Source organism: Paramisgurnus dabryanus, chromosome 22, assembly GCF_030506205.2.
Source record: "Paramisgurnus dabryanus chromosome 22, PD_genome_1.1, whole genome shotgun sequence".
Taxonomy (NCBI): Eukaryota; Metazoa; Chordata; class Actinopteri; order Cypriniformes; family Cobitidae; genus Paramisgurnus; species Paramisgurnus dabryanus.
The window spans coordinates 18444626-18467571 of NC_133358.1; the positions used below are offsets into that span (position 1 = coordinate 18444626).

The 22946-nt window shown below is 35.2% G+C and overlaps 1 protein-coding gene across 1 annotated transcript; it reads left to right on the forward strand.

Annotated features, from left to right (window-relative positions):
• The first annotated feature begins 465 nt into the window (after positions 1-465).
• LOC135740612 (polycystin-1-like protein 1) lies at positions 466-22904 on the forward strand. The gene is made up of 50 exons (XM_073813125.1): positions 466-643; positions 1347-1544; positions 1639-1810; positions 2211-2450; positions 2562-2694; positions 4234-4437; positions 4517-4698; positions 4789-4992; positions 5114-5277; positions 5630-5776; positions 6049-6111; positions 6200-6376; positions 6468-6545; positions 6704-6846; positions 6950-7070; positions 8413-8536; positions 8625-8817; positions 8895-8951; positions 9036-9251; positions 9943-10191; positions 10280-10396; positions 10487-10635; positions 11582-11682; positions 11783-11978; positions 13108-13191; positions 13279-13486; positions 13570-13676; positions 14093-14309; positions 14568-14741; positions 14980-15099; positions 15225-15294; positions 15378-15460; positions 15550-15670; positions 17892-18030; positions 18151-18235; positions 18398-18574; positions 18673-18791; positions 18866-18979; positions 19059-19170; positions 19283-19357; positions 20058-20200; positions 20290-20524; positions 20772-20873; positions 20987-21127; positions 21296-21430; positions 21524-21706; positions 21793-21954; positions 22034-22192; positions 22277-22393; positions 22513-22904. The coding sequence occupies exons 1-50, from the start codon at positions 466-468 to the stop codon at positions 22609-22611; spliced, it is 7287 nt and encodes a 2428-aa protein (XP_073669226.1). The 3' UTR covers positions 22612-22904.
• Positions 22905-22946: the final 42 nt, after the last annotated feature.

The window sequence follows — 22946 nt, forward strand, 5'->3', positions numbered from 1 at the left end:
ACATTAGTTTATGCTAACATGAACTGAGAGTGAGTAATTTTTTTTCAGCATTTGTTTATGTTATTTTTTTCACGTGCTAAGTTTGATTAAATATATGTAGTAAATGTTAAAATTAACAGGTACTAAGATTAATAAACGTCTTAGAAGGACTGTTCATTGTTAGTTTATGTTACCTTTTTTCTTAGACTGTATTGATAATGTGATCAATTATGACAACAAATGTTTTTACATTACTTTAACTTATCAAAATAAATTAAGCAATTTTACCTTTTTATAAGTTATGCCTACAGCAACCTGTCACTTTTCAAGATATAAAATAATAAGCTGAAATGACTTTAAACTACAATTATAAACAATATATAAATGAAAGCAGCAAAATTTAGCAATTTTAAGAATACCAAACAGATTGTAAGCAAAGTCTGATTGCTGAGATTTTTTCTTTTTTTTTAAAGTTATGTATTAAAGATGTCTGGTCCATATGTATCTACCTGCAGATGCTCTTGCTCTGTGTGTGTTCCTCATGGCAATGAGACAAGCCGGCTGGCAGCGTACAGTGGCAGACGGCCTTCTGTTCATGAATCCACTGTATCTGTTTTGTCTGACATAGTGCAGATTGGAAAACCTCTTCTTCTGGAAGTTTCAGGTTATTCGACTGCTTTCTATACCAAGCCACATATTGTGGTGGGCTGCTGTAGTTTAATATGCATGTCATAGCAATTAACTGAATTCATTTTAATGTGACTGCAGACAGCTTAAAGGGATAGTGAACCCAAAAATGAAAATTCTGTCATCATTTACTCACCTTCAAGTTGTTACAAACCTGTATAAATTTCTTTGTTCTGCTAAACAGAAAGGCGGATATTTGTATTCATGCAGGAAACAGGAGCACCACTGACTTCCATAGACAAATACTATGGCAGTCAATGGTGCTTCAAAACAGTTTGGTTACAAATATTGCCCAAAACATCTTCCTTTGTGAGTAAATTATGTCAGAATTTTCATTTTTGGGTGAACTATCACTTTAAATAAATGCACAATTTTCTTTGTTCATTTAAAATTATCAATGCAATACAATGTAATCCTTGTATGCATATTGTTTCTTTCAGGCATTCTAATTTTAAGCAAAGAAACCCTTACAATGGTTTTCTTTAGGTTTGGTGGGAACTCTGGTCCTCAGTATTTGCATAATATCTCTGTTAAGGCCAGTGGATACTTTACCTGCTATATAAATGCAACATTACCTGCTGCTGGATTGTACTATTTAAGTATGTTTGCAAGACTATTTTTAATATCAGTAAACACGAAAAACAAATTTATAACCACCTTTTGTTTTTGCATTCTTTAAGATGTTACCATTACATCCAAGATTTACACGTATTCAACCAATTGGAAAATAACAGCATTTCCCTCTGGGCCTGAGTATTTGAATCTCAAGTTGTCCAAGTCAGATCAGGATATCCCTACCGATGCTGCTCTGCTCACAGAGGCAGATGACAGGCAACAAGAAGAAACCTCCACAGAATTCACCCACAGTCACAAGCAAGGTGTGATTCCCTCCCCTCTTTGCATTGAACAAAGCCACACTTACAAAGCTTTCACTATTTATATTCCTATTCTGTTTGCGTGATGTCTTTCCAGCTGTGTGGATCCACGCTGACAAACAAGTGTATGCAACAGAGGCAGATGTAACATTCGTTGCCATAACAGAAGAAGAACCAGAGCCGCTATATTTTCTTTGGGATTTTGGGGATGGACCTGAGATAAAGACAACATCCAGAACTTTCACTAAGAGATATCGTCTTCCAGACAAGTGCATTTTTTGTTACTTTTTAAATTTTTATCAAAGATATATACAAATTCAAAAACTTAATTTTGACTTACCTGTATATTTTTTAATAAAAACAAAAAAATTAAGAATATAGTGTGGTGGAAACAATAGAAGTAAATGGAGCCAGGCCTTATTTGTATGTAAACATTACACGTTAATGCAATTTTAGTGTGATAAAATTACTACCATAATGTGCATTAAGTAATGTGGGATTTTACTTGAAACACAGAAAGGAGGCAATTATATCTCACTTAAATTATGTTAATAAAACGTTTATATTTTGTGGATCTACTTTTGACATTTCAATTTTTTATATTTTTTAAATAATTTAAAATGTCCTGTGCTAATCCCAAAATCTTGTATTTACTTTTTTATTTTGCAGATACAATGTGACCGTCAGTGTATCTGATGGACTCACTTCTGTCGTCTCAGAAGTTTATCCTCTTGTGATTCAGAGAGCTGTTCAGCCCAACAGGCTTCTGTACAGACCCTCTGTTTTATTAAACAGCACTGTGAGCTTCACCTGCAGGATCAATTCAGGCACTGATGTCTCCTATCACTGGAAATTTGGAGATGGAACCGAGCGAGATGGACAAATCACTGAACATCACATCTTTAACAGGTAAAAGCAGTGTCCTCCTGAATTATCCTTGTTTTATCTTAAAAAGGACACATGAATAACAGACATGCAACTAAAGTCATAATGTGTTTATAAAATGTGTTTTGGTTTTAGAACTGGAGAATATGTAGTCGAGGTATTAATGTCCAACCTGGTGAGCTCTGCATCCTTAACAGGACACATCTTTGTAGTTGAAGAACCATGTCTGCCTCCTATGGTAAAAAATATGGGCCCAAACAAAATACAGGTACAACAGGCATTATGCCAAAGTATTTGGCATACAGTCCTAAAACTTAAATGGCTACACAATGCCATGAAAGAATATTTGTTTCTGTATAGCCATTCTGTTTTACAAAAGGTTTTTTGTTGTGGATTAAGGTACTTTAGACCATAAAAAAGTAAAAAAATGAGTGTTTTTTAAGGGCAGTAATTCTCAAACTGGGTTATCGATTTAATGACATTTTATCAAATAAATTAATTGATCATGTGTTATAAAAACTCAGATTTAAAATAAGGCTACTAGCACTTTATTGTATAATTCAATATGTTTTGTTTAATTAAGATAGTTTTGATTAATGTTTTGTCATATATATATATATATATATATATATATATATATATATATATATATATATATATATATATATATATATATATATATATATATATATGTTTTTTTTTTTTTTTGGGAGGGCATGTAGGGATACACAGTTCACAAGGGGGTCACACACTGAAAATATTTGAGAACCACTGATTTAGGGAACCAAAAATGGTTCTTCTATGACATTACTGTGAAGGACAGAGGGAGGCATTGCTATCAGATGGGATGTGGGCATAGCCCCCCGAGAACATGACCCCACAGACATTATTGTTTTAAAATTTTATTATTTAAAAAATATATTTTTTTTATTTACTATTATGATATAAAATTGTAATATTAACATAAAACAAGTAAAAGCATACTTATCTTTGGTCTTATCATGGTGGTTGTCTTATTAATTTATTTGTTTTTCTTTGTTTGTTCTCATTTCTGCCTGTCATTTTCCATGTTGATCAATCAACCCATACGTTTTTTTTTTTTTTTTTGCATTCCTACTTTTTAAATTCTGATATTTCTTTGCATTTTCTATACATTTTTTGTTGCCTGGCTGACTATTTCAACTTGGAAAAATGTTAGCTCAAAAAGTAAGATTGTGCATTTATAGGATATATTTATCATAGGCCTGAAGTTATTTTATTAATTTACATACATACTCATTGACAATGTAAGCTAAGTTATTAAGATTTTAAGTTGTTAAGAACTGAGAAATAATTTGATAATTTGGCGGAATTGTTGTTTTTATTTTAAGCTGACGTTCAATGACTTACTGTGTGTTGTAAACAGTGCCACCTGCAGGCCGGAACAGATACTGCACTGTTTAACAACACGACACGTAGCTTCACAGCTGCCTTTAACGGAATAAATCACGCGTAAAATAATCGCTGATCTACCACAAACAGACGAATTTGTATATAATGAAAACGCATTAGTTATAATAATAATAACAAAATCTGTTACATTTGTGAACTAAACCGTTTTCAATCCTCAAAGATCGGGGGCTTTTGGCCAAACATAAGGGGCTTAAGCCCCCCCTTCCGCATCGCCACTGGTAAAGAACCTTTTGTAGCAGCACCTTCCTTTTTTAGGACTGTACAGAGCATAATCTTTCACTATCATGGTATATATTTAAATAGCATGATCACCATCTAACAAATATATTGCTTGTGCTGTTTCTTTCATTTCCAGCTGTGGCGGAATCAGAATTTGCGTCTTGCTGTGACTTTTGAGGCCCAGATTCAGTGTAACGTCTCCAGGGGTCTTGTGTATAGATGGACTGTATATGACATGAGCGGACAGCCATTGCTCATCCCACACACAGAAACAGACAGGCAATATATTGAACTGCCAAAGTTTTCCTTGAATTATGGAACATATAAAGCTATAGCAAAGGTAAGGTAATTTTATCCACTTTGCTTTGTAATTCAAATTCTAGCAATATGTAATAGGCCTAATTGTTGTCTCCCATAAGGTCCAGGTGGTCGGTCATGTGGTCTACAGTAACTACAGTGTTGTTATTGAGGTGATGCTCAGTCATCCTGTCAGTGTCATTAATGAAGCCACAAACATTTTCATCAGTCGTCATAGTGGTACCGTCATTACACTGGAAGGAAGAAAATCATATGACCCAGATTACCCAAATAATACTTTAAGGTGCATAAGTAATGTAATACCATATGATACCACTTTATTATATTGTCAGTCATTTTTATAGCTGATTTATATTTTTTGTTTCTGTTTTAGTTACAGTTGGTCATGCCGACCTGTGAACACAAAGGAGAGTAGATGTTTCAAAAGAAACATTCTGACCACTTCAGCAATACTCAAGTTTCCCACAAATTCCTTGAAATCTGCCTCCGACCTGTTTCAATTCACTCTCACTGTGCACAGCGGGAATCGATCGTCTTTGTCTGAGATGTTCATCACTGTTACATCAAAAGAAGTCAGGTAAATGTAGAAGTTTTATATTACTTCAAACACATACAGCACATTACTGTATAAATAATAAATAAATAAGTACAGCATTTATTAATATGTATATTGTGATTTTCTTGATTTTTCTATCCAGCAACATTCACATGTCTTGTAAACAATGTCAAGGAAATTCAGTGAACTGGAATGAACAGTTTTCAATATCTGCTTTCGATAATGAGTGTGGTTTCCATCCCAAAAATGGCACCTATTACTGGAAACTTTACCTGGTTAATGCCTCAAGCAAAGTTAACACAGAGAGTAAGAATATAGTCATTTAATATTTACTACCAAGACAATTGTTTGGTTGGTGATTTGAAATAAATATTAATCTCTCTCTCTCTCCCTCCCTCTCTCTTAGTCCCATTCTTCAGCAGTGTGGATCTAGGTTTACCATTCAGAATGAAAGAAAGCCTAAATCTCTACCAACAGACTGTGACACCTTTCACTGAAGCCCCTTTAACTGAGCCCTCAGTTCCGGTGTCTCCTTATCTTTTATCTAACAGTGTTTTTTCAGCCCCAGTTACACATGATATCTTGACATCAGTGATTCATATAAAGCCACATGATATTACTATTAATACACATAGTCTTATTGAAAATCCCAATGCAGACATGTTCAAGCATCCATCTTTTCCTCCTTCACACCCATCCTTCCTTCTGCCCTTTCCTGAGGAAACTGAGTCCTCCGGGGGTCAATGGGAGTACCAGGGTTTTTTACCAGCCTCAGATACTGTGTCATTGACTGATGTGACTTCAGGTATGGTATTATCATGGATGCTGTTACAGTCGATGTTAACATTGTCTTGACGATTTGCTAATAGATGTGAAAATGTCATATTTTTAGGCTAGAAGGTTTTGCTTTGTTCATATTTTTCATCATTGTGCAATGAGTTTAGACGCCCCCTGGTGGTGGATTTGTTTTTGGAATTAAACATTGTTTTCTGTATAATCAATACCAGATATCTATTTATCATCATCAGTATACAAAACGGTTTGCATGATGTTTATACGAGTGTCATTGTTGTTTAGACTATGATTACTATGGTTCTGGAATTGAAGAGGCTGACGGTGTCCCAGTTGGCAGACCAACAGGTATGCATTGTTTCCCGTTCTCATAGCTAATATTTAAACAGCATGGTTTTAAACAAATGATTTAACAGTGTGTTTTGGTTTGCGCAAGGGATCGATTTAATGGGATTTAACTGGAATGGAGAGTTACACCCTCACGCACATGACAATAAGGGTGATAACCTAGTGGACCCCAGTCTGCTCGGACAAGTAGTATCCGAGAAGACCCTGCTGGATCTCCACAGACAGCTTATTCATCAGACTGTATTTGAGTCTTACACATTCACAGGTATGTCACACATTATGCTGACATGTGCTTTTGTAAAAAAAAGTAATGATTTAATCCCATTGTTCTTACATTTACCTTTTTTTTTCTTTAGGAGTTTCCTCTTCAGTTGTTACATTTAAACCTTTTATGCTTAAACCAAAGAGTCTTTATATGCTTCAGGTGTCTACAAGTAAGTTCAAATAATTCAGAGGGCATAATCATAATCAGCAATTCACAATCAATAATTATAAAAAATTACTAAAAGCAATAATATACAATAAAAGCTGCTCATGTTATAATAGATTGTCTTGTTTTGGCAAAAAGCTGTAAGCATTTTTATCATCTTAGGTTGTGAGGGTGGGCAGCAGGGTAAGAGCCAGCTGTTCTTCCATACGCATGCCGTTCCCGAGGGAATGAGCTGCCAAATTCAGCCAAGCACAGGCTTTGAAATCCACACTCATTTCAGCATCTTCTGCTCTTCTGGAAGAGAGGTCTACTGCATTTTCTAATATTCTTTAGAATTAGATTTTTTTGTTTGAATTTAAGAGTTTTTTCTTCAGTTTGATCTGATCATGTTTGTATTTCTGTGATAAGGATCTCGTGTTTGAGTACAGTTACAGTGTTGGAAATGGTCCGAGGAGACTCCTTTATGAGGGAAGAGATTTCCAACATTACTTTAATCTTCCTAGTGGGGATCCGAAACACGATTACAAAGGTACATTTGACAGAAGCCATTGCAACGTAGACAAAGTGCCAAACTTATATTTGGTTAATATCATTTCTCATGCCTATTCTCAGAATTATATATGTATATATATGTATATATATATATATACAGCAGTGGGCAAAAGTGATGTCTGTGATGGGAAATTCATATAATATTTGGTTTTAATGACCCCTCAAGTGCCATCACAATACACTGTAAAAAGTGAAAAGTTGGTTCAACTTAAAAAGTTTAAAAAAAATGTAAGTTTATTCAACTTTTAAAAAGCAAAACTTTAAGTTGAATAAACATTAACTTTTTTAGGTGTTACAAATTCATTTTTTAAATTGATCCAACTTTTTTCAAAATGCACAACAAAGTGGACAAAACACTACACAATAAGGTATTTTTAGACAGAATAAATTGAAAAAAAATATACACTGTGAAAAGAGTCAATTAAACTTAAAGGAAACATTTCACAAGACTTTTAAGATAAAAAATAAATCTTTGGTGTCCCTTGAGTACGTTTGTGAAGTTTTAGCTCAAAGTACCATAGAAAATTTATTATAATATGTTAAAATTGCCACTTTGTCTGTGTGATCAAAAATGTGCTGTTGTGGGTGTGTCCTTTTAAATGCAAATGAGCTGATCTCTGCACTAAATGGCAGTGCCGTGGTTGGATAGTACATATTAAGTGGCGGTATTATCCCCTTCTGACATCACTAGCGGAGGCAAATTATTAATAAAATTATTAACAAATTTTCTAGGTTGATAGAAGCACTGGGGACCCAATTATAGCACTTAAACATGAAAAAAGTCAGATTTTCATGATATGTCCCCTTTAAAAACAGTAGTTGACACAACAATTTTTTTATTAACTAATATTTTTAAGCTGAATTAACTCTAAATTTTTAGGCAAACCAGTTAACTTAACAAATCTTTTTAATACAGTGTACAACATTTAAAGAATCTTAGTTTTACTGGAATAAAAAAAATGCATAGAGAAAGCTCTCAGGTAATGAAACATACATTAAGCATAAGGTTCAATATGTTGTTAATATTTGTTTATCCTCTTTTGTGTATTTAGTTTGTTCTCCCGGGCTACAGTATCACTTTGCACATGTGTGTAATTTTTTGCCAAGCCTCCTTAAATTCTTCTCAAAGCTGAGCTTCAGTTTATACTCCAAACATCCCAATGCAGCATGCATTCAAAATCTTTAATGCATCTTTAAAAATATTATTTGTATAAACAGTGAAGATCCACTGTGAGTTGCCAATCACTTTTGGCCACTACTGTGCTTTTGTATTTCCATATATTTAAATTTTTTCGAAAATCTCTTCTTATTCTCCACAGTCACAGTATTTGTGAAAATACAGAATAGACTCGGAGCCGCAACCAAACATTCCCCTGTGACCGTCACCGTTTTGCCAAGCTTTCAGAAGAACTCCTCCTCTCATCTTAGCCCTGATCAAGAACTGTGCGGACACAAAGAAACCACTTTACACAGTAAGGTTTTAAATCTGCCTGTTTAGCAACTATTTCAACTGTGATTCTTTTTTTCCCAGGTATATATATGGAATAGGTAACTTAACCAGTCTAGTACGAATCGGCAGTGACAGAGACGTCATCAACTACGTTCATCTTTTGAGCACTGTGCTGAAGCGCCTGAGTCTGAACCAAGAGTCCTCCGCTGATCTTCTGACGCTCACACGCTCAGCTCTTATTTCAGCCATCTGTCAGCTGACCGTCACTGACCAGGTTTCTATATTAACTGGGTATTTTAGGATTTGCAAGCAAATGACATGAATTAAATATTATTGTGTTTTCTGTCTTAGGGACTTTTATGTGAAATCATTCACATGCTTACTGATTTAATACAAATCTATAGTCAGGTGAGTATCACCCAAGCTTAATTGTAAGATTTCATGGGGAAATTCAATAAGTTTATATTTTATACATTTTTATATTTGTTACAGGTGATGTTTGATAGTGCAAATCAAGTAATCCAGTATGTTCATAACATGTTGTCGATCAAACATGAGTCCAAAGCAATAGGACACAGACTGGATATTGAGGTGGTGAATGCATTGATTTCTCTCCTGTCTGTTGTACTGGACGCTCCTGTGCTTTCTTTCAGACCAGGACACCAACTTATAAACAAAATCCTTTATACCATCAATAATTTAGTACTGGTAAGAAACCTATGACATTCACTGAAGGCTCATTTCATTTATGCATTTGGCAGATGCTTTTTTTAAAGCGACTTACAGTGCATTCAATCTATTAAGTTCGATGTGGGATCTGTCTGTTGTTTATTATAACAAGACTGTTTAATAAAAATTATAGGGGTGGTTTCCCAGACAAGGGCTTATCCTAGTCCCAGATTAAAATGCTGCCTTAATTTAAAAATACCTTGTAATGAACCTTAAAATAATTTGTGCCATTTTTTGTCTCAATATGCACACCAGTATTGTTATTGTAAGGTTTGTTTGTAAAAAAAATTCAATTAAATTCAAATTTATTTATATAGCGCTTTTCACAATTGGTAATTGTTTCAACCTAGTCCCAGAAAAAAACTACTAATATGTCCTAATATAACTAAGGCCTAGTCCTGGATTAATCTGAACCTTCTCCGGGAAACCGCGCCATAGTCTGTCATTAGTTCAAAGTATAAAACACTAAGTTCATGTAAACGTAATGATGTTGTAAGTCATCATAAGGTAAGCCGTTCTGATTCCCAGGGACACACATACTGATAAATAACAGGAATGTGCTGTTGCTTCGGACAGTTGTGTCTGCCAAATGCTGAAAATGTAATTCAGTGACATAATATAGAGGTCACTGGAGAATCTAAGATTAACCCTCGCATGTTTTGTATTGCAGAGGTATATGCTGTCCAGCCATGTCCCACAGTACAATGTGAGCACTACTTCAATGAAAGCATTAGTCTGGAAGGTTGACCACTCTCACACTATGGTGAAACCATTCGACTTCACCACGTTCCACCTCAGTGACTTTCTGGAGATGCAATTTCAGCAGTGGAGTAGCAATTACCGAGACAAGCCCTGCTTTATTATCTGGATCACAGAGTACAGACAGAGCCCATACCACTGGGCTAAACCCTCCTCACAGGTACACTGCACTATAAATGCATGGCTAAACTTAAGAATACACATTGCCCATGACGCAAATTGCATTGTAATGTAATGCGACGTTGCAGCCCATTGGAAACGCAGCAGATATTCGACTCTACAACTGCACCACTAACAAAGAAATCAAAGTGCGACACCTGTTCACGCCTGTCACCATTGAGTTTCAGAGGAAAGAGGAGAGAAATGTAGATATTTGTTATTTGATTACAAATTAGGCCAAATAATATTCTTCTACTATTCGTTATCCTGAATTGTTCTGGTCTGTTTTCCCGCAGAGCAGACATGCAGCGTTCACTCTTCTTCGTAGTCAGGTGAACACCCATCAGTTCAACATCACACCAAAGATCCAGCAGAGAGCCATTCACATCACTGTGCGATTTAGCAGACCAGCTGAACGTCCTTTTCCAGTCCTATTACTGCTGAGGTAAGCATATCTCCATTTTATGACGTTTTTCTGTAAAGTCCAGTACATTTTTAATCTTAAAAATGGTTCTAAATGTTATAAATGTTAGAAATGTATAACATGACACAAAGACTGTAAACTTTGTAGTACTGTGAATTGCAGAATAAAATCGTTTTAGATGAGATTTTCAACATTTCTGAGCTAGGTTTATTGGCGGGACATGACGCTCTGAGGCCCCGCCCCTAACACAACCGCGATCACAGCGGGTTTGAAAGATGATAGAGGCCGTTTCTCAATCCGAAGGTTGCAGCCTACGGAGGTGGCATATGTAGGCTTCATACTTCATCAAGACTGCCTTATTTCAACAATTATAAAGTTGACTATTATTCTTAGTTAACCGTAAATTGTTGTAATATGCTTATGACTTGCGAACGTAATGCCCAGTTAACTTAAATAAACCAGGATTGATGACGTAAGCAATATGCATATGCAGTTTTCGTAATGAGACACGGCCAGAGACGGCGGCAGCTTTCCGCGAGTGGGCGTGGTTTCGGCGCCGACAGAGGACACGACCCCACCGCTTGAGAGAAGAGAATGCAAGCCTATTTTCCAAGATTTTGATAACTTTTATTTACTTGCCGTTTTTTCCATCATTCAAATTTGGTTGGGTGGTAAACACATTTTTGTGTGGTGTGACAAACTATTTTATAAAAATTTAATATCTGACTTTACTGGAACTTTAAGGTTTATTTCCAGTTAGGCACTTGAAATTTTCTTAAAAACAAAAACAAAACAAAAAACATGTAAAGCTAGATACGTATCTAAATGATGTCTTGTATAGGTCTCATACATTTAAATAACCAGATCAGTTTTGAATTTGTTTTGAAGTGCATCCACTCTTGATCTTATTATTTATTGGATAAAATTGTATTTACTTAAAAATTGTAAATCTGACCTCTGTTTACAGGATGTATCACAGGCCAACACCTAAACTTTACAATGAGCAGAAAATATATCAGTGGAAAGGGCAGACGGCACACATGTTTATCCCAGCATCCTCTCTGCATGGTTTGAATAATCCTCATACACAATTTTCGCTGAACGCAAAATAAACTACAAACTGTTGAATAAGTATGTATTATAAAAACCAAACTGTTTTTATTGACAGTTGCTGGCTCTGTCTACCTGATGATTCTCAATGCTGACTATAATCAAAGCCTAAGTAACAAGTACATTGCCAGAGCTGTAAACTACACACTTAACATTGAGTCTGTGGAGTGTTTGTCGTGGGATGGTGTGAGAGAGTGGAAGTCCAGTGGTTGTTTTACTCACAGTGGAGTTTCCCCAGACAAGATCAATTGCAGGTACTGTTTGAAGCCGAATAACATTTACATTTATGTGTCCGACAGATTGTTTTATCCAAAGCGACTTACACTGCACTCTGCTATACACTTGTTTTATCAGTATGTGTGTTCCCTGATGGTATCTAACCCGTGAACTTTGTGTTGCTAATGCAATGCACCGAGCCACAGGAACACTAATGCAAATGCATAAATGCTCCACCTGGTGGTAGAACAGAAAATGTTTAATGTATTTTTTATTTTGCCAAGTTATCTTAGACTTTACAGTTATGCCTCCAAACAAAGCAGTGTGATCAATATGCAGGTGCAGATAAGAAAGTCAAGGTTAAAAACAAGCTTTATGAATTGGATTAGGTCTATATCAAATAGCTGCGAAAACAAAAAAACGATGGAAAATAATAGATTTGTACTGGGACGATACCCTTTAAAAAGGTCCTAATATGTAATATTTAGTACATGTGTGTATACATTTGGTACCAATATGCACTCTTTAGGTACATACCTGTATCTTTTGTAAGGTTACTGTCCCAGTGAAACCTTTGAGAGTATACAATATTATGAATACAATATATTCTAAAGCTGATTGAAACTTTAAATGTTAATAAAAATAAAATTCTTATTAAAATAATAAAAAAATTTAAAGGAGACATTTCAAAAGACTTTGTCAAATAAATCTTTGGTGTCCCCAGAGTGCGTTTGTGAAGTTTTAGCTCAAAATATCAAATAGATAATTTATAATAGCATGATAAAATTACCACTTTGTAGGTGTGAGCAAAAATGTGCCGTTTCGGGTGTCTTTTTAAATGCAAATGAGTTGATATCTGCACTTAATGGCAGTGCTGTGGTTGGATAGTGCAGATTAAGGGGCGCCATTATCCCCTTCTGACATCACAAGGGGAGCCAAATTTCAATTACCTATTTTTTCACATGCTTGCAGAGAATGGTTTACCAAAACTAAGTTACTGGGTTGATCTTTTTCACATTTTCTAGGTTGATAGAAGCACACAATTATAGCACTTAAACATGAAAAAAGTTAATTTTTTATGATAGGTCCCCTTTAATAAATGATTTAAATTATAGGCCTATCTTTTCTATTAACTATTAGATATTTGTTTCTGTCTTATTTTTTCAGCTGCAAGCACCTGGCATCATTTGCCGTCTCGCATGAGAAAATCAGAAGCAGTTACAACTCAGCAGATGTTTCACAGTTTAACCAGTAAACCTCCAACCTCTTCACATTCATCAGATCTGACACGTTCTGTTTGCTTTTATCATTTACAGATGTTTTCCTTCTGTGTTACAGCTCTAATGCAAACTACACACTGATCATTGTGACGGTAATATTCCTGACCCTATATGTGGTGATGCTGGTCATCTGTAGGCGTACCGATGTTTCAATGCAGAAAACTACAGGCTTGTTCCTGTTACCGGAGAACAATCCCTCAGATCAGTTTCTATACGCTGTCACCATTAAAACGGGATTTCGATCTAGGACCACGATGACAGCACAGGTATGAATCAAATTGATAAGTGGCTTAAACTGCGATTGTGATTCATTGTGATATATGTATGCTTTTCTGGACAATGTTGTCAGGTCCACATTGTTCTGTATGGAGATGATGGTGTCTCACAAACCAGGGAGCTCAGCAGCCTCGACTCCAAACTTTTTACCTGCAACTCTAGGAATACCTTTATTCTTAGGTAGGTGTTTACAATTAATTTATTTATGCATTTGGTTGAACTTACAATCCATCCCAAACTGTACATTTTAACAATATGTGTGTTCCCTGGGACTGAACCCATAACCTTTTGAGCTTGCATTTTTTCACTTGCGCAAAGACACTTGAAATCTAACATAAGAAAAGTGTGTTACTGAAGAAGCATCTTACTTTCGCAAGTACATGTACATTGTAAGGATGTTTAGATATTTAGATATTATAAATGGAAAACAAGACAACAAAAATACAATTAAATGACTATTAACTTACGTTAAGAATTTAAATCATTGTCGATACTTTATTGTTCAACTGAACTTGTTGTTGTTGGCTCATAACTATACCTCTTTTCTGAATTGGCACCTTTTATTCACTATTTCTCATTCATGGTCCATTGTCAAGCACTCCAGAGAGTCTGGGTCGAGTATGGAAGGTGCATCTATGGCATAATAATGGAGGTTCGTCTCCCAGCTGGTATCTGAGTCACGTGGTGGTCCGAGACCTGGTGCAGGGATCCTGTTGGTTTTTTCTCGGCCAGTGCTGGCTGGCAGTGGACGAAGGAGATGGGAAGGTGGAGAGGAGCCTTACTTCTTCGAAATACGGCTTGACATTTAAACAGGTTAATTATGTTTTCTTGTCTCTATACAGCAAGAGACTAAGAATTAATTGCTTTGATACCAACAATAAAGGTTAATATAAATGTAATTGCATTGCACGTTTTAAAATAATTACATTCAAAATTGACCATTTACATACAAGCATCACAAAATTAAATAGAGATCTCTTATAGAATTATAATATAATAAAAAATATTAATTGGTGTTGTATTCCATTATCTAAATCTTGTGTCTTTATCAATTCTATGTTTTCGGAGAAGCTCCTATATTTAAAACTCACAGAGTACCTGAGGGACTTTCATCCATGGCTTTCAGTATACAGTTGTCCATCCTACAGCGCATACACACGTGTGCAGCGTTTAAATGTGTGTATGCTGCTTCTACTGGGTTACATGTGTGTCAGCACTATGTTCATACATATTTGGAAAGAACAGGTGATTAACACACATATATCATATGTGTTTGCTTTTATCCAAACTGGCTTGCAGTGCATTTAATCTTTGTGTTCCCCTAGGATTGAACCTATGTGTGTGTGTGGGCAAATTACTTCAACTGATTTGTATTGATGTTGTACTGATTTATTTTGTTGTAAGTTGCTTTGGATATAATTCTGCTACAGTACATGCAAATTTATTTCACATATTTGTTTTTTTACTGTACACAAATCCATAGCACTTCGTAGACATGGGCCTTATCGATGTTTCACCGGTCTCCATGGTAACAGGGCTTTGCAGTGTTCTTGCTGTGATGCCAGTCGGGAGTCTGGTATCTCTGGTGTTTCGTGTCAGCAAGGTGCTCATTTATTTCCCCCTGCCACATTTAAATATCTGATGCTGGATGCATTATGTACGCTAAATTCAGCTGATTAATCTTAATTACCCTGTGTATATTAGTCAAGCATTTAATTTGTATTTTAGGCAAGCATATCCAAAAGTTTATCAGAAGAGCAGTATAAGGTTAAAGTGCCTGATGTCTACTCTGTAGAAGGTACCTTTTTGCATTTGCCTCTTATTTTTATTATTTCAGTCTTAATAGTTTAATGCAAATTATCGCATACTTGTTTGTCGTAGATCACCATGATGCTCTTCTGATGAATGATTGCACATTTGAGCCTAATCTTTCCTCCCGATTACCTCAGAGAAAGGAACATAAGGTAAAACCTCTAAAGAGCTATCAGTTAGATATGCTTAAGCTTACAGTAAGATAAATATAATAAACACAATGGAAATCTGTGTCCTGCAGTATGGGACTCAGAATCACAAAGCATGGGATTCAACATCTGCATCAAAACTGCAGGAGGATCCTGATGCTATCGTTGAGATCGTGGATAAAAGTGGATCAGATTTCAACAACAGACCACATGGTAAAAGCAAATGGAATCAGTCGGATCTCAGATCATGCACCTCTGGAGGTTTTTACACTTATAAGATAGTAAAAATTATTTCTACCAATTCTTACTTATAATTTTGAATGTATTAATATATTATCCATTGTCTAAGATTCAGGGCCGTGCACAGACATTTTGAGGGGCAGTGGCCCAAACCAAAAAGGGGGCACAATTTATATGGTTTTAACAATATGATGTGTTATAGTATCAAATAATATAAGTGGTTATAATGGAAAATAGACTTTATAACAAGATTTAGAGTGTGACAAAACTTCTTAATATTCTATATGATTTACATGCTGAAGCTTGAATCCATGTTTGCAATTTTGAACAGCTTTTGCAGCCTCCCTTCCAACTCTGACTTTTTTTTTTAAAACATTGTTTTTTATTTTTTGTCGACAAAGTGTGCCAACAACAGCAAATTTGGTGATATTTATAGTAGTTCTCATCTCATCGGGTACATTACTCATTAGACAATCACTGTAATTCTAAAAATGTTTGCTAAGTTGTTAGCACTTTAAGACGACAGAGCAAATCATCCACAGAAATACAAAAACATAGGAAAGCCGAGAGAGGTCATCCATATTTTTATTTTTGCTGCTTGTTTTCTCATGATCTCGAGATAACAAAAGTTGTTTTATCCAGACATAATAATCCAAATTAGGGATGCTAAACAATTAATCGCGATTAATCGTTAGCAGAATAAAAGTTTTTGTTTACATCACATATGTGCGTAAACTGTGTATAATAAATATGTATATATATAAATATGAACACATTCATGTATAATTTTAAGAAAAAAAATGTATATATTAAGTATTTATATTTATATATAATATAAATTATACATAAATATTAAAATTTATATACACATGTAAACATTTCTAAAACATATACATGCCTGTGTGTACATTTATTTATACGAAGTTATTATACACAGTTCACACACATATATGATGTAAACAAAAACTTTTATTCTGCTAACGATTAATCGCGATTAATCGTTAAGCATCCCTAATCCAAATGCAATAATGTAATTTCCTGTCCATAATATTTCATTTATTTTGAAGTGGACTGCTCATCCAAGTCTTCGCCGTTACCACGCGTAGCTAATTGTCGATAGACTTAATAAATAAATAAAGTTTGATGTTCGTGAATTTAGGGACCATCTCTAAAGTGCACTGTACACGTTTCTATCTTCAATAGTATTTAACAGTTTATTTGAATAAATATAAAACATCTAAAAAAGTGTGCATTATAGTTGACAACCATGAACACTTTAAAGTTGGTTTTGTGACTGTTTGTTGACTTTAAGTTATTCCATTGTAATGCTGTTTAAAGTAGAAACGTATATAGAGTAATTTAAAGACGGTCCCTAAATTCACCGCGCTATCAAATGGTCAATTATTGGCAAATCTGTTTCATCTTGAGCGAATCCCTGATCTAAGTAAAATCTCATTTGTTCATCCATGCTAATTTGCTAAATATGCTTTTGCTGTCTAAAAATTATGTTCTATTGAGTACACGTATGCTTTAATCACATCACAAGAATACAACTTTTGTTATGTCGAGATCACGAGAAAACAAGCTGCTGTTTTCTTGAGATAACAAGAAAATTAAGTAGTGATCACTAGAACACAAGCAAGCAAAAATAAATATAGAACTCGGCTTCAAACTACCAAATTACTAATTGAGCATGCAGCTCAACAACTAAGGTAATGTATGAATCTACCTGTTAATACAACAAACTGTCGTCTTCGCCCTTCAAAGAGTGGACACAGAATGTGAGAGATGCTGCGGAGCGGGCGGGAAATCACGAAGTGGATTACCAGAAACAGTGGATCTTTAGACGAGCGGTAACAGAACACTTTGACTGGGGTTGGCGAGAGGGGCACCTCAGCCGATTAGGGCAGAAGGGCAGTTGCTCTAGCCACCGGGCCACCCCCCTGTGCACGGCCCTGCTAAGATTAATGATATATAGGCTACCTAAACAATACATTACATTAACGCATTTGGCAGACACTTTTATCCAAAGTGACATTACAAGGTATACGTTTTTCATCAGTACATGTGTTCCCTGGATTTGAACCAATTTTGCGCTGCTAATGTAATGTTATATGGAGCTATACAGGAAGGCAATACTATGAATATTTAATAGAGTAAAATGAATTCTTGTTTTCATTTTTTATTCACAAAGACCTGAAGAGCCATCAGGTTTGTGTTGGCAGAATCCGTCAAATCAGTAACCTTCAGTCCTGCTGTCATTATTTGGGTTGGACGCTGTGCATCTCCCTCTCTCTTATTTGTATCATCATCACTGCATCTTTAGGAATAAAGTGGGTCGCATTTTACTACTTAAATCTGTTGGATTTTTGAACTAAAAACATGTGTTTGTGTTTTACAAATTTGTGTTACAAATATATGAAAATTAGTATTTAAATTTGTTTCCGCTTCAGGTACAGCAGAACAAAAACTCTTCTGTGGATTCATTCGGTTTTCTTTTCGCTTGTCTGCTGTGGCTTTGTACTACACCCAGCAATGGTAAATCATCTTGTTACCACACATAATGCACACACTGTGCAGAATAATTGTATATGGTTTCAATTTAATACATAACCAAGGTTTTCACAGGGCCTTTGGATACAGTAAAAAAATACAGTAATTCACTCCAAATTTAAACTTTTTACTTTTTTTCTGGTGCAGATACTCATAATTGCTATCATTGTGTCTTTAATGCATCGAGAGAGACTGGACTGGTTTCACAGTCTAAGTGTTAAAGGCCCTGTCAATGAGTTAATAAGACACGGTGGACTAAAAACACACAATGACTTGTTTAACCCAAACCAACAAACACAGGGGAGGATAACACATTTTGAAAAGGTATAAAGCATATTAACATGTTAAGATAAACTGCGATATCTAATAAAGAATAATAACCTGGTTGAAAACTATAAACTAATACACTGCATTATGAACAGGTGCTTGCAGCCCGTCAGAGAGCCAGGTACCTCCGTCTGGTGCGCCCACCAAATCCAAGAGAGCTGAAGACAGTGAGGGGTCAGATTAAGAAAAGGACTTTCCTTCACAAAACTGCAAGGTCTTAATGTTTCATCCTTCTCAATCTTCCTGTTTAACCCTTAGGACCTTAAAATTAATGTTGTGCTTCCACAGGGATTTGATGTTACACCTCATCATGCTGTCACTGATTCTCTTTGTCACCTATGGAAAGTCTGACAATGACCTCAAGTACCGCTTGAATCAAGCTATTACAACTCACTTCACAAAGTAAACACCACATATGCCCAGATAACTACCTATACCATTGACAGAAATGTATTAAATTAACAATATTTTGTATCAACAGAGGCCCTCAAAATTCATTTCACTCTATTGAAAGACAAGATGATTGGTGGAACTGGACAGCATCTACATTCCTGGAGAAACTATTTCACAGCCATGATAAAGTAGACATTGAAGTAGGCTTTTTTAAATTATTTGTTGACTTTTAAAATACAGATTTAAGTGACTTTACAAATACTACTATTAATAATAATAATAATAATAATAAGTGTTGCTTTACATCTATAGAAAATGCCTTTAGGAGCTGCTTACTCTCTCATTGCAACTCCGGTTATTAGAAAGATTGACAGCACATCATCCCAGGTAAACCTTAACCCTTGTGGGTTGTTAAGGCCATTTTTGGCCATTTTTGTTTTTTTTATGTCTTAATTTGGCCACAACTTTCTCTGTGTTTCAGCAAATGGAATGATTTTTGGTGACAAATCTTATATTTACACATATTTTGAGAAAATGCTTTGAAATTTTAAAAAAACTCAACAATATATCGTGGGCAAATTTACTACCCTTTCGGGTTGTTCATGGACAAAAAAGGCCACTAAATTCCATAAATCTGTTAATCGCCCTCAGTACTGGTCAAAACTACCAAAATCTTTAAAAATTTCGATGATTTTAACTCTTTAATTGCCAAGTTCATAAGTGATGTCACTGATTTGATGGAAAAAAACACACAAAATTACAGATTTTCATTATAAAAAGTGATTGTGGACTGGATTTTTTTAACCTTTTTCACAGACTTGGGCTTGTCAAAGATTTGTAAAAACATTGGCTTTGATGCATTTTTAGCATTTGGTATGTTTGATCAGTACTGAGGTTGATTAACAGATTTATGGAAAACAAATTAATCTGATACATTTTTACAGCCATTAAATTCAGTTCAGTTCGAACAACCCGAAAGGGTAGTGAATGGGAACAACCCACAAGGGTTAACTGCAAAGTCTTACTGGTAAAGACATGCAGGCCTATTGTATCATATTTGACAAAAATTTATTTTCTCTGTGAACAGATGTTGAATTTGTTCGGAAAGAACACCATTAAAGACTCTATCACAAGCTCGAATGACCAATCTGTGATAGAGGGACACTCGCTGTGTGGACAGCTTGGATGTTATGAGGGAAAAGGAGTCAGTGTCAACCTGGGGAAAACACGGTCAGATATACGCTCCTGAATAACTAATACTGTATATAATGATTATGTAATTGTTTATGCTTGTGTGATATCTTAAATAATTGATATAGGTCTCAAGCAATGAAGGTCATTAAAAAGCTTCAGAGTACTGGCTGGATGATTCAGTTCACCCATGTTGTGATGATCCAGTTTCTTCTTCACAATGCACAGAGTAATCTCTTCACGTCGGTCACTATTCGAGTTGAGCAAACACCAATAGGAACCCTGAAAACTTCAGCCACTGTTCAGTCTACCAGACTTTATCATTTGCCACTAGCTCTTGACTATAGTATTATGGCCTGTGAGGTAAGATGATAACTCACTTGAACGTTGAGGTCAAATTAAATTGCAGTCTTTCTGTAATTTTACCATAATTTAACTGTATTTTGTTAAATATGTGAAATAAAACAATATTCCGTAAAATATTTTTTTTACAGTGTATATCACTTTTAACTGCTGAACTGAATGTGATTAACTCATAAGAAATAATGCTTACTGAAATAAATACCATCAGTCAGACGTTTTAATTTATTTAAATTATTTGTCATTCCAGCTTCTATTACTTTTAATGGTTCTGCTTCAAATGTATTGGCAAATGTATGCGATGACTCAAAGAGGGTGGCTTTACTGCAGAAACCCTTGGAGTTGGCTGGAGGTGACATTATACTTTGATATCAAAACATTAATATTTTATACTACGGTATATGACTTATTGATATCATTATGTTATACTAGATTTTGAAATCTTTACTTTACATTTTTACACAGGTGGCAGTTATCATCTGTTGTCTTTCACGATATGCTTGCTCTGTTTACCACTTCATGCTTAAAACAGAGATCATTGATTTCCTGCAGAGAATGGATTTTACATTTTATGTTGATTTAAGTCCCATCTTTCGTTGTGAGAAGGTAGGACAATATTTATAGTGTTATGATATTACTCATATCTCCATTGCAAATTACAAACTAATAAATTAGAGGTGATAAGAAAAGATAAAGATATGTTAAACAAGTGCACATTTCATAAAAAATATTAGATAATTGTCAACATTAATAAACATCATATATAATTCACAGATTTTTTTATCAGTCCATGGCATTGTTGTGAACTTGCTTCTCCTGAAGTGTGTCCTCTTCTTACGGCTAAACAAAACACTGGCAGGTGCCGTCTCCACTTTGAACCAAATCTTCTCCAGCCTGCTTTGGTTACTGGTATTGATTTACATGACACAGTATGTTAAAAATCTGTTCACCCTATTAGCCTAGTTAAAGACCTTTCAATTAAATTAAATTATTTTTGTTTAGGCACCCGGTGTTATTGTCACAGTGGCCTCCTTCTGTCTGTGGAACCTGATCTTGCATTCAATCCCATCTTCTAGCAACACAGGATTCGTTGGTCTATTTTTTTCTCGCTCATCTCTTATAGACCACTTTATGTATTTCCAAACCCAAGCAACACATTATTTTGGACTATTGTTGAAAGCTATGGTATAGAAGAAAAACATAATTGCACTTTTTATATACATTTTATTTGGTTGATATGATCTTGTTTTGACATTGCCTTTTTTTTCCAGTTAATTGGCAACCTTGCGATTATTGTGAAACAAACAAAAAGAACTTCAAAGAGGAAAGATATAATGACTGTCTTTGAGCTGATGTCTTACATGAAAAATAAAGCTTTATGTCTCATCAGCAAAGGCAGTCACAAGCCAACTTACCACCATGTCCATACAAATGTAAGTACAGCTTTTAGGAAAACTTCTACTAGTAAACTATAGGCTGTTTTACAGGTTTTATAAATTGTTCCCCTTCTAGAGTTTTTGTTTTGCAGAATTTGAGGATCTCATGGATGAGCTACTGTTTCATCTATGCACCATGTCAGAAAGTCTCAACACCCTTCAAGCAAAGCAAAATGTATATGAAACCCAAAGCAATTTCTCTTTCCCAATATCTCAGCATGATTGTGGCTCAGAGGTTATTATTTCACTTTTACACAGTCAATTCATTTAATGTTAGAATATAAATGGCATCAATAGTAAAATGATTTATTTTGTATAGAGTGCTGCTTTTGATGTGACGTGTGTGAGTAGCCAGTCAAACAAGTTTGGGAAGTTAAAACAAAGAGGAAGTTTGGACCCGAAGGGGTGTTTCATCACACAAAGAAAACACTTTAGGGTATTCTGGATGTTTGTTTTTTTAAGTAAAACAATGTAAGATAAACAATATTAGAAAATCTGAATGAATTCTAACATTAATTTTTTTCACCCACTTCAAATACCTCCATACATTGACAGAGGAGAAACCCAGGAGAGCCATTCAAAAGGGCCAAAGGAGTTCAGAAACCACCTGAAAGAACCTCATTCAAGCAAGCAGCTCAACAGTGCCCCAGCTGAGTGGATAGGCATAATGGCCTCTAATAAAAGACTCTCTGACCCAGCCAGGATAGGAGATAACCACAGTAGCGTTGAAAAAAGTGACTCTTTCACCCAAATGAAAAGACACACTGTTCACACCACTACATCTTGTGAAGTCATCAAAAGTCAGGCAACTTACAGCAATTCATATCAGCTTAATGTGTTGACTATTGAGGGAATGGTCAATTACTGTGTGGAAGAGCAAACAATTATTCCAGGGTACATTGAACACTGCATGTAATTCAATATGAAATAGATATTTGACATTTTTAATGAAAATTCCACATTTCAAAATAATTTGAAATAAAACACAT

Coding starts and splice junctions, on each gene's coding strand:
- LOC135740612 (XM_073813125.1), top strand. CDS start 466: ATGTCTGGTCCATATGTATCTACCTGCAGATGCTCTTGCTCTGTGTGT. Junction 2,451..2,561: donor GAACATCACATCTTTAACAG/GTAAAAGCAGTG, acceptor TTTTGGTTTTAG/AACTGGAGAATATGTAGTCG. Junction 13,487..13,569: donor GGACCACGATGACAGCACAG/GTATGAATCAAA, acceptor CAATGTTGTCAG/GTCCACATTGTTCTGTATGG.